The sequence below is a fragment of the Grammomys surdaster genome, unplaced genomic scaffold (genome assembly GCF_004785775.1).
Source record: "Grammomys surdaster isolate TR1022 unplaced genomic scaffold, NIH_TR_1.0 325, whole genome shotgun sequence".
NCBI classification, from domain to species: Eukaryota; Metazoa; Chordata; class Mammalia; order Rodentia; family Muridae; genus Grammomys; species Grammomys surdaster.
Genome location: NW_021604744.1, coordinates 5,033,033 through 5,047,269, shown reverse-complemented (window position 1 = coordinate 5,047,269; position 14,237 = coordinate 5,033,033). Strand labels below are relative to the sequence as shown.

Here is a 14,237-nt window from a genome sequence, read left to right as displayed (position 1 = left end):
ATGATCTTCTTTTCCTTGATCTGATATATTCTTTTTCTCTCTTACTTGGAAATATGACTGCAAGGTTAAGAATGAATTCAACAGGATTCTAAGTCTGTCTGAGACACAAAATAACAATGAGCAATCACTGCATAATCTGCAAGAAAACACTTCTGTCATTTTCTATACAATGTAGTCTAGAGCAGTAATTCTCAACCACCCTAAAGCTGTGACCCTTCAGTACAGTTCCTTATCCTATGGTGACATCAGCTGTAAAATTATTTTCATTGCTACTTCTTAACTATAATTTTGCTACAGTTATGAATCATAATGTAAATATCTGTTTTCTGACGGTCTTGGGACCCTTGTGAAAGAGTTGTTTGAATCCTCAAAGTAATATCTAAAATGAAATCTGTAGATTATTTAAAAAGCTCTTAGTTTTTCTAGAATTGGCATTCCTATTAGTTTGGCTCAACAATATTTTAGCAACATGTACTCTATTACCCATCAGAGTGTACAAATGAGCTAAACAACAAAAGTCCTTGCCCCAATATACCTATACACTAAAAATTTAATAAAGTAAAAAGGATAAAGGCAATAGAATAAATGCTATGAGTGACAGGAAACAGGGAAAATGGTACTTTGGGGGTGTTAGAAGAATAGAAAGGTTCCTTAAGAAAGTGGCTCAGTCAGAGGAGTCAGGGACACATAAGAACATACCTCACAGAATCAACTGAATAGGACTCATGGAAAATTGCAGAAATCAGGGAGCCTGTATGGGTCTGACCTAAGTCCTCTGCATATTTTGTGGCTGAGTAGCTAGGTGTTCTTGTGGAATTGCTAGTAGTGGGAGCAGAGGCTGTCTTTGACTCTTTTCTCTACTTGTGGGGATTCTATGCCTCCTCCTGGGTTGCCTTGTCCAGCCTTGATGTGATTGTATGTGGTTAGTCTCATTGTAGCTTGTTATGCAATGTTTGGTTGATGTCTCTGGGAGATGTACTTTTGTCCTCCATGATACAAAAAAAAAAAAAAATCCAAGGCTTAATGCAAGAAAATAAGAAAATAAGTCTTGTATTTTGGGCTATTTAACAATCAATTGGTCATCTGATTTATTACCTGCTTATAATAATAAAATCTCCTCAGAAAGAAAGATGGAAAAGCTTTCTTTAAAATTTAATATTCCTTCATAATAAAGGTATGCTATTAAAATCTTAGGCAAAGAATATACTTTTAATATAACAGCAGGATAAAACTATGGTTGGTTGAAAATGAGCGACTGACATCAGCAAGCACTGAGTTCTTCCAGGATCTACTTCACTCCCAGACGCTGCTTGCCCTGGCCTCCTCTTCTGGTGCCTGTTGGTTGGATTTATTGCTTGACAAAGGGAGCTTTGAGAGTACTACACTGTCCAGGTGTGAGTGTGCACATTGCAGCGTTGGCTGGTTATTGTAAGGATGGTGAGACAGACATTTTGTGTCCCACATTGTAACTTGTTATAAGGATATTCACCAGCACGTTACTACAGCCTGAGCTTTGGATATTGACACTGGGGATCTGAGCCCAGATTTCTCTGTTTTCCCAACCAATTACCATAATCTATTTAACTACTCTATGACTCAAATTCTTAATCTTAATTGTTTGTCCAAAACGTTTTGATTACTGGTGTAAATTGTGGCCAACTATGAATTGTTCAAATTGAGTTTGTTTAGTAAGCTTCTGTTCTTCCTCATTACTTTCCACATCTTACTATGCACTGACAATACTTACCCTGTGTTTTGAATCTTAGCCAATTCTTACGTCTGCCCTATGGTACTTTACTGCATAGGCACACAATTGACACCATTTAATGTACAGCCTCAACCCCTCTGTGTGGCTATATATGTGTGTAATCACTTACCAAAGTAATCAAAACAAATACCTCATGCCAAGTAACCCTTTACAACAATCTAATTTTTCTTTCACACCAGCATTTTTAATCAGGCCACAGAAGACTAGAAGAAAGCACTGTTATCCTTTGTGACAACATATTCAGAAATCAATGGTATATACCAAAGCATTCAAAGTCATTATATAATGTTTTATAATTTTTCCAAAGATCGGCATTTCTAGATATCAGTCAACTACTATAATGAATTTTAGTTGTATTATTCTTCATAGATTTTTAAGAACTCTTCAGTGGGATTATTGACAAAATGAAGTGAACAAAAACCTTTTAGAGTGCTTTATTTAAAACAGTATCTAAACTTAAATGGCATACTTTTGTTCTTCCCACCAAAATATTATTCCAGGAAGACCAACAACAACTTCAATCAATGGCCAATACACTAGAAGATGGTGATATGACACCTCAGCTGGCTGAAATAATTAAACGACTGTGGGGAGATCCGGGAATTCAAGCTTGCTTTGAAAGGGCGTCTGAATACCAGCTCAATGACTCTGCAGCTTAGTAAGTGATTTTCTTGGACAGGAATTGCAAATGATACATTGTAACTTGGCACATTGTGCATGTAAGCACAAATAAGGGTAAAGTTGTTTTGCATTTTGGTATAGAAAACCAAGAGACAGCAGAAAAAACTTGAAACAACATACCTGAGAAGAAATATTTACTACACGTATGTTCTCTTAATTTTAAAAAAATTAACCATCATGCACAATGCTTAGCATGAACACAGACAGATGGTGTGCACGTTGATGTTTGGTGTATTCATCTGAATCATAAATTTCATCGTCACTGAAATAATCCCCTAGAATAATTTTACTAGTGATATATGTGTTAGAGCAATAGGTTATTGATCAAAAATAGCTTATTCCACAAAACTATGAAAGAAAATAGTCTATTGCTTTCAGACTTTAGCATATTGTGAAATCTTATTGCAATTAGCATAGCAAATATTGGCAAGTAAGTGTTTAATGTTAATAAAGAACTTAAGAAAGCATTATATGGCTTACAATAGAATTGTTACCCTGACTTCAAACATCCTTGTTTTCAGTGTTTCTTGAACTATCCTGCTTTATGTAATAAGAACATGTGATTATGTGTGCCTACAAAAAAATTTGTACAATTACTCATTTCTATTTCTTCCCATGCCTAAAAATATAAAATATACAAAATTGTCCTTGAATGTATCTCATGACAAACCATGCTAGCACTGAGGCTTAAGTAAACAGGCAAGAAAAAATACTGTAGCAGGGAAGCAAAGATCTCTTCAAACAGAATGCTGAGTCATGCATGACACTGCAGATTTGTAATCACTGAGTACCTTTGACCCATTAGATTGTCTCTAAAGAAAAAAAATCAGTGATGGACTGGGAGAGTACAAAAAAGCGTATAAAGTACAGGTGTGGGAAGCAGGCTTCTGTGATGATTATCTATCTATTGCTAATTTCCACTGGGACAATGACCTTTATAGACAACAGTGTGGATTCTACATGATGAGAACCGGGTGACTACATAAACTGGGTAACATTTTTCCCAAGGTTCCTGCTTCATTGTGATCCTCAAAGCAATTTCCATATTTTAAAACATTGTTTTCCTGTCTGTGCTAATCATTTGAGTGATTAGATGCAAGCTTACACATTACTTCTAAAATGTTGCTTATTTACCTCTGGGGAAGGATGAACGGAAGACAGACATGTAAGTGTGTTCCAGTCGTGATTAATACGTTTAGTTTGGAATGCATACTGTCTAAATACTTGCGATTACATTGTTAGTATGCTTGCCTCATTGTTTGTCCTTTGGCAGCAAAATATACGTATGCATAGTAGAAGAATTAACTATTTATAACTCAGATAATTAACCTAAGGAAATAACATGACATGTTATTTCATATTTTAGGTGATTCATTTGTTTAAATGCTTAGAAATTTTTTTACAAATAGATTGAGTTGAGAATATTTACCATTCTATTAGTTTAATATATCAAATATTTATTTGCATTGATTTTTTGAGTTCTGCCCATAATGTAAATAGTTTTTGAACACTCAGTTAATTTGCACAGCAGTAAAATTATATAAAAATTTATTTTCTCTCTATGTATTAGAAATATTTTCTACATTAACTGAATACTAAAAATATTAACTTTGGCAGCTTCAAAGTATTACTATAGGTACATTAAATAAAATCTGCTAAAATATTGCTAAGTTGATATTATTTTCTTCCAAACATTAAAAACAGATTTTTTTCTAATTTTGAATTAAGTTGCATGCTTCAATTTTCATATCAGAGTGACCCTGCACCACCTATCTGTTTTGTTTATATTATATAAAACTTTCTTTTCTTCCAGCTTTTTGGTGTAAGGAAGTTTTTGTGTGTTTGGTTTTTTGTTTTTTTCACATCTAGATATTCTCCAGATAAATGCTACCAGATGAGTGAAGAGCAGGATTCCTCATTCCTGTGTTTGGCTGGACAATGCCACCAGCCCTAGCAAAAGAAAAGAGGAAAGGCCTTCACTAACAAAGGCTTCGTGGTTTACTAATTGGGGCCATCTAGTGTGCTGTTTAAATTCCATAAGCCTTAAGAGAAAATGTGGACTTAGCAGGGAAAGCACTGTCTTTTCAGGATTAGCAGTAAATGATGAAGGCATTTTAAGTGACTTGAGTCGTGAGGTCTAAAGGTCTACAGGCTTGTACATCCAAATATTAAATTTGCTTATTAAAATCAGCACTTTGGATGAAAATCCATCAATTTGCTAAAGCCTCTTCTTTGCCTAAAATGATTTAAAAACGCAAAGAAAAACTATTTAAAATGTACTTTTATTAAGCTTTCATTAAATGGATTTTATTTCTATTTTGTAAGTATGCATTTTTTATTGTTTTACTTGGGCATGAAATGACTGACATATTACGCATCTCCCACATATCAGATTTCATCAATAGAAAATGTACAATGCTTCAGGTAATAGTAAAAATATTAAAAATGTAAATTCTGCCAATTCACTCTTTGACGCCTTTGTATCTCAAGTCAATACCCATTTAAAGGCAAAGTCTTTATTAGCATAAAACCATTGTGTTATTTATGAGAAACAATTTTACTTTTCTCCTTGAGGAAAACTTGTTTTTTCCAAAAATAAATTGGCTAAATAGGTATTGAATCTACTTTTTTTATTTTAATTCGATATTTTTATTTATTTACATTTCAGATGTTATCCCCTTTCCCCATCCCCCCATTAACCCCCTATTCCATCCCTCCTCTTCCTTTTTTTGCTTTTATACTGTTTAAATTACATGCAAAAAACTTTGTTTTAAAGTCATTGTGGTAGATCAATAACTCTCAGCCTTCCCAATGCTGCCCTTTAATGCAGTTCCTAATGTTATGGTGACCTCCAACTATAAAATTATTCTGTTATTACATCTTAACTGAAACTTTACTATTGTTATGAATCATAATGTGAAAATCTGATATGCAAGAAATCTAATATCCAACCCCTGTGAAAGTGTCCAAATGACATCCCCCCAATCGGGGTTGCTACCCACAGATTGAAAACTGCTGTTAGATGACAATGTATAAGAACTTCTCATCCTGATCTCTGAACAAATGTCACTTTACAGGCAATAAGTAACGTTTGACATGACTCTACCCCCAAAGTTCTATGGAAAGACACCAAACTTTAAAATGTGTATGCCAGTATGGATCCATTTTGCATTTAAATTTATCACAGAAATAGTCATATTGCTAAGCTATTTAATCCATAGTGTCAAACACAACAGTAGAAATGAAAAGAAATACAGTCTTAGTTATAGATCGTGCCTGAAAGTATGAAGATGCTAAGAATAGTTTTAATCCTTTAGTCTAACAGACTTAGAGCACAGAGCTGATCAAGCTTATACTTAACCATTGTCAAGCAGTAGATACTGCAGTCAATAAAACAAAAGGCAAATAAACAAATGGAACAAACAAGCAAAGAGTTCACTCTAGTAAGAGTAGACATTCTGTAAAAGTTAAGGGCTTTGGCATGCACTAATGCACAGTGTGTGTCTACAGTATGAAGATGGTGATAGTGTTCTAAATTAAGTAATTCATGCCAAAATGCCCAATTAATAATACTCAAACAATTCAAATTGTTATTCACACCAACTGTCTTAAAATGAAAACCAAGTCATTCCCATAACAGAATCTTTGAGGAACTTTTAATAACTGTTGTTGCAAACATTCCAAGGCAGCATAATACATAGAAATACATCTCTACAGCTCTGCATGGGGAAAGACCTTTCCATACCTCTATCTATATGATAGTGACTCTGTCCTACAGATTTTATAAGTCTAGGGCTAAAGTGACTTTGAGGAGTTCTTAGAGAAGCGTTCTCCAGGAGCTAACTGTGGACTCAGCACTCTGCAACTGTGACATCTGAGCTACCAAGACCTGCCATTCAGATCAACAGCTTGATAACAAGCAAAAATAGAGTTTGTTTTCCAACGTGCTTTGTACTCTTAAAATATATTTGTACTGAATTGCAGTGCATTCCAGTGTAAAGTCAAAAAATACAAATATACCCCATTTTCTTGTGTTTCTCTTAGCTACCTTAACGACTTAGATAGAATCACAGCCCCAGGGTATGTGCCGAATGAGCAGGATGTTCTACACTCCCGGGTGAAAACCACTGGCATCATTGAAACTCAGTTCTCCTTTAAAGACCTGAACTTCAGGTATGTACACACCTGCCTTCTAAGTGTGGGTGGAGCGTGCTTTCAGCTCGGCATTTCATCATGGAGAAATGCTGTAACCCACAGTCAAGTGCAGTGATGTTGGAATTAGCTGGCCAGACCTCCTTTACTGACATTACTCTACCCTTTATTCCTGCTGTCTACCCATCCCACTCTGAGCCTATCCTTCCTCCTAGGCTGCATTTCTCTAACAAGTGGTAGCCCGATTCCGTTTCCTAAGACTTAACATTGGCATTTTACTTTGAGTTTTTCTTTAAGAAAATATATTTAAATAGCCTTTTAGCAACAGGTGTCGGAGATACTATTTCGTTTGCCTGCTTTCTTCTCTATTTGCTTGAAGTATTCCTTAAATTTACCTTAGCTTAAAATGCAAATAACTAAAATACTATTATTTGAATGTGATTCTATTTAAAAGAATAAGAAGGTATGGAAATATATGTCCCCCCCCTTTTTTCAATTGCATTGAATTCTCATTCAAGTAAACCCTTGAAATTCTCCTATCCTTAGTAGACCCTTTGACTACTAAGAAATGTAAACTGTCTTATAGTTAGATAGCATCTCTTAGTGTTTAACAGCCTTCACATTTTCCCCCTGAGGTAGGGCAATATATTTGTTCCTATTATATAAAGCTTAAAACTGTTTTCTATGTATTTTTGTTGAGGAGGAATATTAATAGCAGCTTCCAATTAAATATGTTAGTAATGAAAACATACTAAAACTAAATAAGAAGCAAGGTTGATTGTGCCCGAAATAATGGAAATATATTTAAAGAATTTTTAAAAAATACCTGGAGAACAGCAGACATGAATTATTTATAGCCCTTATGAGGAAAAAATGTAAGTAAATGCTAATTAGCCAGTATCCTCAATTCAGTTTAAGGGGAATAAAAATTTTGAAAGACTGTAAAGTGTCAAAATTGGTTATTATTAGCTAGCTAATTAAAACAGCTATTATACCGAATATTTTCAAGTGATATGGAATTAATGCCTTCTAAATTCATACTAAATTTCAGGCCTACAAATAGTTAATTTTCTGGAAAATTGGTCAAATATCAAAGAAGGGCAAAGGGCCACAGAGAATGTTGTCAACTGTCCCTGGGCAAACTCCAACAAATTTTCCTCAGTTCTTGCTCAGTTTTGTTGCAGCCAGATGATCTTTGCCCCAGTTTCCGAAGGTTCCCTTTGGGAGCCAAGTCCGCAGCTGTTCCCCTCAGCCATGTCTGTTCACACACTCCCCCCACCCCTGTCTCCCTCGGCCACGCCTTTTCACACACTCCATTTCTGTCTTGCTCTCTTCTCTTCTAGTTCCTGTGGCACAGGCTAGAATTGCTATGGCCAAATATCCCTTCCTTGAATCTCCTGGAAGCAGCAGCAACAGCAACAGCTATGGCTCTTTTAGCTAGCTCACCTATGGTAAAGGTTGGATCAAGTTAATGGTTAGCAGAGAGTTAGTGTCTTGATGCTAACTATCTTTCATAAGCAATTGGAATTTCTTCAAACCCAGGTTATCTAAACCATGCAGCAGTTTTGGTAATTAATGCCACCTGCTTGATATCACAAACCTCTCAGTGTTGGCACTCCCCACCACGCTGACTTTCTGTCTTAACAAGGGACTCCTGAATTAGCTGGTTCTCAGGTTCTAACATTCCAGACACAAGGACCTTCACACTTGCTGTACTCTTTACTTAAGGTGGTTTTGCTCCTTTTTATCATAAAGATTCCAAAAAAAAAAAAAATACTCGTCCCTCGGAGTCTTGGCCTTCCCTCTGTTTCCTTTCTATACGTAGTTATCTCACTGTCACAGGCAACAGTGTTCTGGCACCTGTTTAACAAAGGGCTTCCCAATGCAGTAGGGCGAATCAATAATGGGGGATAATAGCAAATTTGTAGTTATTGATTTCTTTGGTGTAAATACCTCCTCCACCGGACAGTTTCAAGCTACTAGTGTTACATTACACATGCAAACTGAGGGGGAAATTCAGACACACAGCTGTCTCCATCATTCCGGAAGCATCCCGTTTCCAAATTAATACACTGAACTTGTTTCCTCTTTTTCTTCTTGTTTCTGGTTCGTAATTTCCCTGCTCCTTTTGCGTTTCCCCTTTTTGTTCCTGTTTCTAATTTATGAACTCTCAACCTTAGAAAGTCAGGGCCCCCACATGTGATTTTGATCTACTGCCAGTGCCTACCATAGAGGTTAGCCAGAGGAAGCCAATGACTTCGAAAATATATTTCATCAAGCAGCAGGTATACAAACATACATACATGTTGTATAAGCTGGGTGGTGTTATATTTATATATGATAAAGAATAAAGAAACGAAGGTTGGGAAACAATCTCCAAATAGCATACAAAAAATGCTGAAATTATCATCAAAGTGTAAGTAGTCCCTTGTTTATTAGGAGTGTATCTTCACATGATGTCACTAATGCTGTAAGATACATAGGTATGGAAAGCATTCTTTTCTTCAAGAGCAAATATTGTATAGAGTTGGTAGTCTTTCATAATCTGTTTCAGAGAAAAATGATAGGAAAGAAAAAATACAGCTTGTTGAAGAATTTTAATGTCTATTCACATCAATTGATATATAATGATTGTTTAATACATTCTTAAAGTTTAAACATCTTTCTCACAAGTACTGAGTAGAGTAATCCAAATGTAGAGACTTTTGTACTACATATAGTGTTCTGAATTTCAAAATTAAATATAAAAATAATGCACCTTCTGACTTCACTTCCGCAGTCACCCAGGTGTTAAAATACATTATGTTATCATTGATTTGTATTAGCATAGCATAAATCATCTAAGACTATTTAAAACGAAAGAGTTAATTTACACTCGTTAACTTACATACAGATAGAGAACTCTAGAATTTTAAATAGGAATAAATACCAAATGAAAAGCTCTCTCTGCCAAAGTAATGGATCTCCATGCATCATAGAACTTAATGGAAATTATCTCAGAGTTCTTCTCAAGCCAGACTACCAGCTGTCCAGCTGATAGGACAACTTATCTGAAGAGCTCTTACCAAAGCAGAGTGTTCTAACTCTAACAATCTGACCACTGATGTTTATAGATGTCCAAGTTGCTATGTCATTGGAAAATAAAATGCAAATCTAAGTCCCTCTGTTGTGAAGTAATTTCCCATACTTAAGTGACTTAGGAACAAATCTAAACTGAGTTTTCAATTGTAAAAAATGTTATTTTCTCCTTAAGTGTTCTACAATTATAGAACTGAAAGCACTCTGCATAAGAGCCAGAAAGACTGGAAACCTCAACATCGAGCTTAAAAGTGATAAATTTGACATAACTGCTTTCAGGACTATATGAGCAGATCTGTGATAAAAAAAAAAAAAACTGACAGTTTTCCTAAAATATAAAGTGGAATTCTATTCACTGTGTTCATTTCCAAGTGTATGAGTATCCAGGCTTAGCAGCAGGGTTTCTTGTCTACCCAACAGCTAAATCCCAGTTTACATTTGTTATTCTCATATAATGTTAATTTACATATGCTATGTATTTGTTACATATGTGGTCATGATTAATGTTATCAATATATGATCGAACTTTATTATTTGTTTGCTTTACAGAGCTGGACATAAAACTTATGGTCTTCAACACACTAGGCAGGTTTCCTTGCTGCTGAACTATTCTCTTAACCCTTGATTTTGAGATAAGTAGCATTAGTCTGGCCTTGAACTCACAAAGTAGCCTAGGTATCAGTCTTCTGCCTCCTTCTCCTAAATGTTCAGTTGTATGTATGTTCCAACATGCACAACCTAGAATTTATTTTAATGACTTCATGATTTTAAATTATAAGGCAGAATTATTTTTCATGTTTTTATTGAAAATAATTTTTTCCATACAATAATTCTAATTATTCATCATTTAAAATTATAATGCACATGATAAATGGCATTCGTAATTATGTCAATTTTTGTACTGGGCCCACTCTTGGCTTTAAATCTTTTTGATTATTTTTTTAATGTCAAGACTAATTAAGGAATTTTGACATACCTCTGTACATGTGCTTGGTGTCAGTTAATATCTATTTTTCTCTGTTTTCAAAACAGGACTAGAGAAAGAAGCATATGTATCATTTTATTGTAGTTGTTTGATAATAGTACATGTTCAGCCATTCATGTCCTCACATGTGTCCTCACATGTGACCATCCTAAGACTTTAAACCAATTCTGATTTAGTCAGCATCTTCTACAAATCTCATTTAACAAAATAGTTCAAAATGAATTCTTGTTATGATTAGTATTTGTTTTTTATATGGCCATAGTATAGAAACGGTTAGAAATGGGACCTTTTCAGAGGCCTATAGGAGCAGTAATGACATCTATCACAGATGAGTTACAGAAGCATTACCAGTGATTAGCTCTCATCGATTATGTAATGGTTTTTAAGAGATCGTAATAGTCAAATTATTCATACCAATTTATTATAATGTGAAGCATAAGTACCTTTGTGTGGTCAAATATTTAGCCAACTATTTGACATAAATTCATAAAATTCAACAGCCTTCCAACTGATTAAATAGAACCATAAAATGCAACTAATTAGTCAGCTGTTTAACCCAGTCATAGGACTCTGGTGACTTGCCCTATGTTAATATCATGGACAATTTAACACATAATCAATATTTGAATATTACCTAAAAGCCCGGCTTGTTAATTTTTATCTATATCCTAATCAATAACTTAAAATTTTTTTTGAATTTCTACAATCCTAGTTTTACCCACAGATGTTTGAAAATATTTATAAATCTTTCATAAAAATTAACTAAATAACCTCCCCTAATATCTAAACTTAGTACTGCAAGTTCCATGTAACACTCTGAAAGTCTCACTGAGGAAGCTAAAGCTACCCATACATGTCTATTCCTGTCCTTCTAAACCAGAAGGCAGTGGCTATAGATGGTTTTTGTTTTTCACAGAATGGTCACAGAGTGTGTGTGTGTGTGTGTGTGTGTGTGTAATCAACTATATAAGTAAAACTCCTTTTTGCTAGCTTTAGCTTATTTGAAAAAAGGTTACATTAATTTACATTTCTATAAAATAGGCCTCAATTTTAACTTTTAGAAGAAGCTGAAATTAAATATATATGAGAAATAAGTCATTATGATATCAGAGAAACAAGACCTAACTTTTCATAAAGCTAATGTGATGTCCAGGAGAATCAACATAAAAGCAACTCTCTGGACCTTGATCTCATTTGCTAAAGAACATTTCAGTTCAACAACAACAGATGGTTTAGAGAAGCATGAAGTGATCTCTGGCCCCTGGCTTCCGTGTCATTCTGTACAGAAAACATTCTGTGACTTATATGAATCATAAATGGGAAGAATATTTATTCATGCAAAGATGGACTTTAGAAAACACTTTGTCACTAGGAACAAAGATTGAGTGATCTTTATCCTCCCTTTCTTGAAAAAAAAGCTAAGATCTAAACATGTTTATGGGGTCATGTTCAGCTGTTCAATGCTGAGAAGAGAATTTAGGACATGTTCTCTAAGTTCCACATTCTTATAGTGAATTCAATCAAAATGTAATACTTAAAAATACTTTTAAAAAAATCTTAGTTCAGCTCTTCAAAGGCTCAGTTTTTAGTGGGCAGAATATTATTTTCCCTTCAGACACAAAAAACTGTTATCATGAACAAAGAAAACTATAGCTATTAATTTGTATCTCAGGGAGAAAGCACAATTCAAATATGGCATTTATACAAGTGTAAGATATTGTCACTACTGTTGTATCTCTCTACTGCTTATATTTACCTGAAGAGAAGGACTCCTTCTCATACCTGTCAAGAGTTACTAGTCAGCTGCAAGATTGCCAGATCCCCAGAGAAGGTCAGGACCTAGCCAGTGAGGTGACTGGGCTTCCATTCACCTTGATTATCACTTCAGACTCTTCACAGCCTTCAAGTTGGTGTTGAGCCCCTTGAGATCATTGTGCTAATGAATGCAAAGGAACACATGTGTAAAAAATAAGTCTGCAAGACGAAGGGTGTCAAGTGCCTTTGTGCTAATTCTGGTACATTTATGCCCTCCATAAAATTCCTTTCAGAACTCTCATATCTTTGTCATCCTTATTAGCATTTCACTTAGTAATAGAACCTATGCCAAACATAAGACAAGATGAGATTAATTTGCAAGAAATCATATTGCTTTCCCTATCATAAAATACTGGGTCATCTGAAATAGAGTAGAGTGGTTTCTTTAAATTACAACTGAAAGAGAAGGTTTTAATAAGAATTTAAAGATTAGAGGGCAATTAGATTGAAAATGTGATGTAAGTTATTGAAGAAGGGTAATTCAGAATAGAATTTGCTCCGGGAAATCCAAGGCCTGCTAATGGATAGAATTTAACCATCATGCCCTTGACTCCTAATCATGATGTTCTTCCTGTAAAAAGACACACTGTTCTGTCCTCAAAATCCAAATCACCTTTTCATGTGACTACTCTGTCCTGGGCCCAAGATCACTTAGATTTCCACTAGGCAGTCACTGGAGAGATGATTAGAGCTCAAGAATAGACTGGACCTATTGAAGTTCCTATCTGTTCTAATCTGGTGTACGAACAAGAGTGATGGCTGGACTGGAAAAGCCTACTGTGAGTGCTATCTTAGCTATGTACTTTCCAGAGCCCAAGTTAATGCGACTTCTAAGGCACAAATCACATTCCTTTGATAAGATCTTAGATATAATTCTACTAACTAATAACAAAGTGGAGAACATGTGTATCTCTGGGAATCCAGAAGTTCTACACTATTCCCAATGAAAGATGGGAAAACACCTCAAAAGAAGTTTCAATAACAAAAAAACTGCTGTATGACCTGGAGAGAGACAACTGGAGACCATTCCAGCCAGCTCAACATGCTACAATGAGTTAGGGACCTTTGATACACTACATAGGTTTATATGTAAGGAGAGACTATCACACAAATAAGCTATTATATTGCCTAGCATAGAACCTAAAATACAGCAGACTCAGAAACTGTTAACTGAATGACAACCTTGAACAAGTAACTTGAACACATCTGGAAGATAAGAAAAAAATCTGTACATTTATTGTTGGGTTTGGGTGGGAGCATTTGTGGAATTTTTTCTTTTCTCGTAGAGTTGATAGCTTTGTTGTTACAGTTATCTTTTTGCCTGTATTTTCCAACTTGCGGTTGAACTTTAGACTTTTTGAATTTTCCCCTCTTATCAGTGGATAAATTTTAGCTTCATTTATCTGTTTGCTCCTGGGTTAGTATGAGAAATATGAAGGACAAAGTAATATGTTATTTTCCTTTAGCCAGCCTCTCACTATGCAGATTGTGTGGTCTTGAATTTGCTCTGATCCTTCAGATTGTGCCTCCAGAGTCCTGGGATTGCAGGCATGCTTTTACTATCAAACCAAAGCGTTATACTTCTGATCATTTTTATGAAATTAGTTTATTGACATTTGTTAGGCTAAGAGTCATTACCTTCTGGGTCTGTACATCCCAGATGCTTTCACTAATTACCCTCTCCATCTCAAAAATGATGATATTCCTGTAGCTTATAACTTAGTTTCAACCTTATCAAATATGTCTTCTGTCCTCACT

At 35.0% G+C, this 14,237-nt stretch overlaps 1 protein-coding gene across 1 annotated transcript in view; it reads left to right on the top strand.

The window, feature by feature from the left end:
• The window catches only part of Gnat3 (G protein subunit alpha transducin 3), a 49,067-nt gene that overhangs the window by 26,413 nt on the left and 8,417 nt on the right, over nucleotides 1-14,237 (top strand). Inside the window, exons 4-5 of the mRNA XM_028778118.1 lie at nucleotides 2,269-2,426; nucleotides 6,494-6,622. Coding sequence (XP_028633951.1) covers nucleotides 2,269-2,426; nucleotides 6,494-6,622 — 287 coding nt within the window. The remainder of the gene's footprint in view (nucleotides 1-2,268; nucleotides 2,427-6,493; nucleotides 6,623-14,237) is intronic.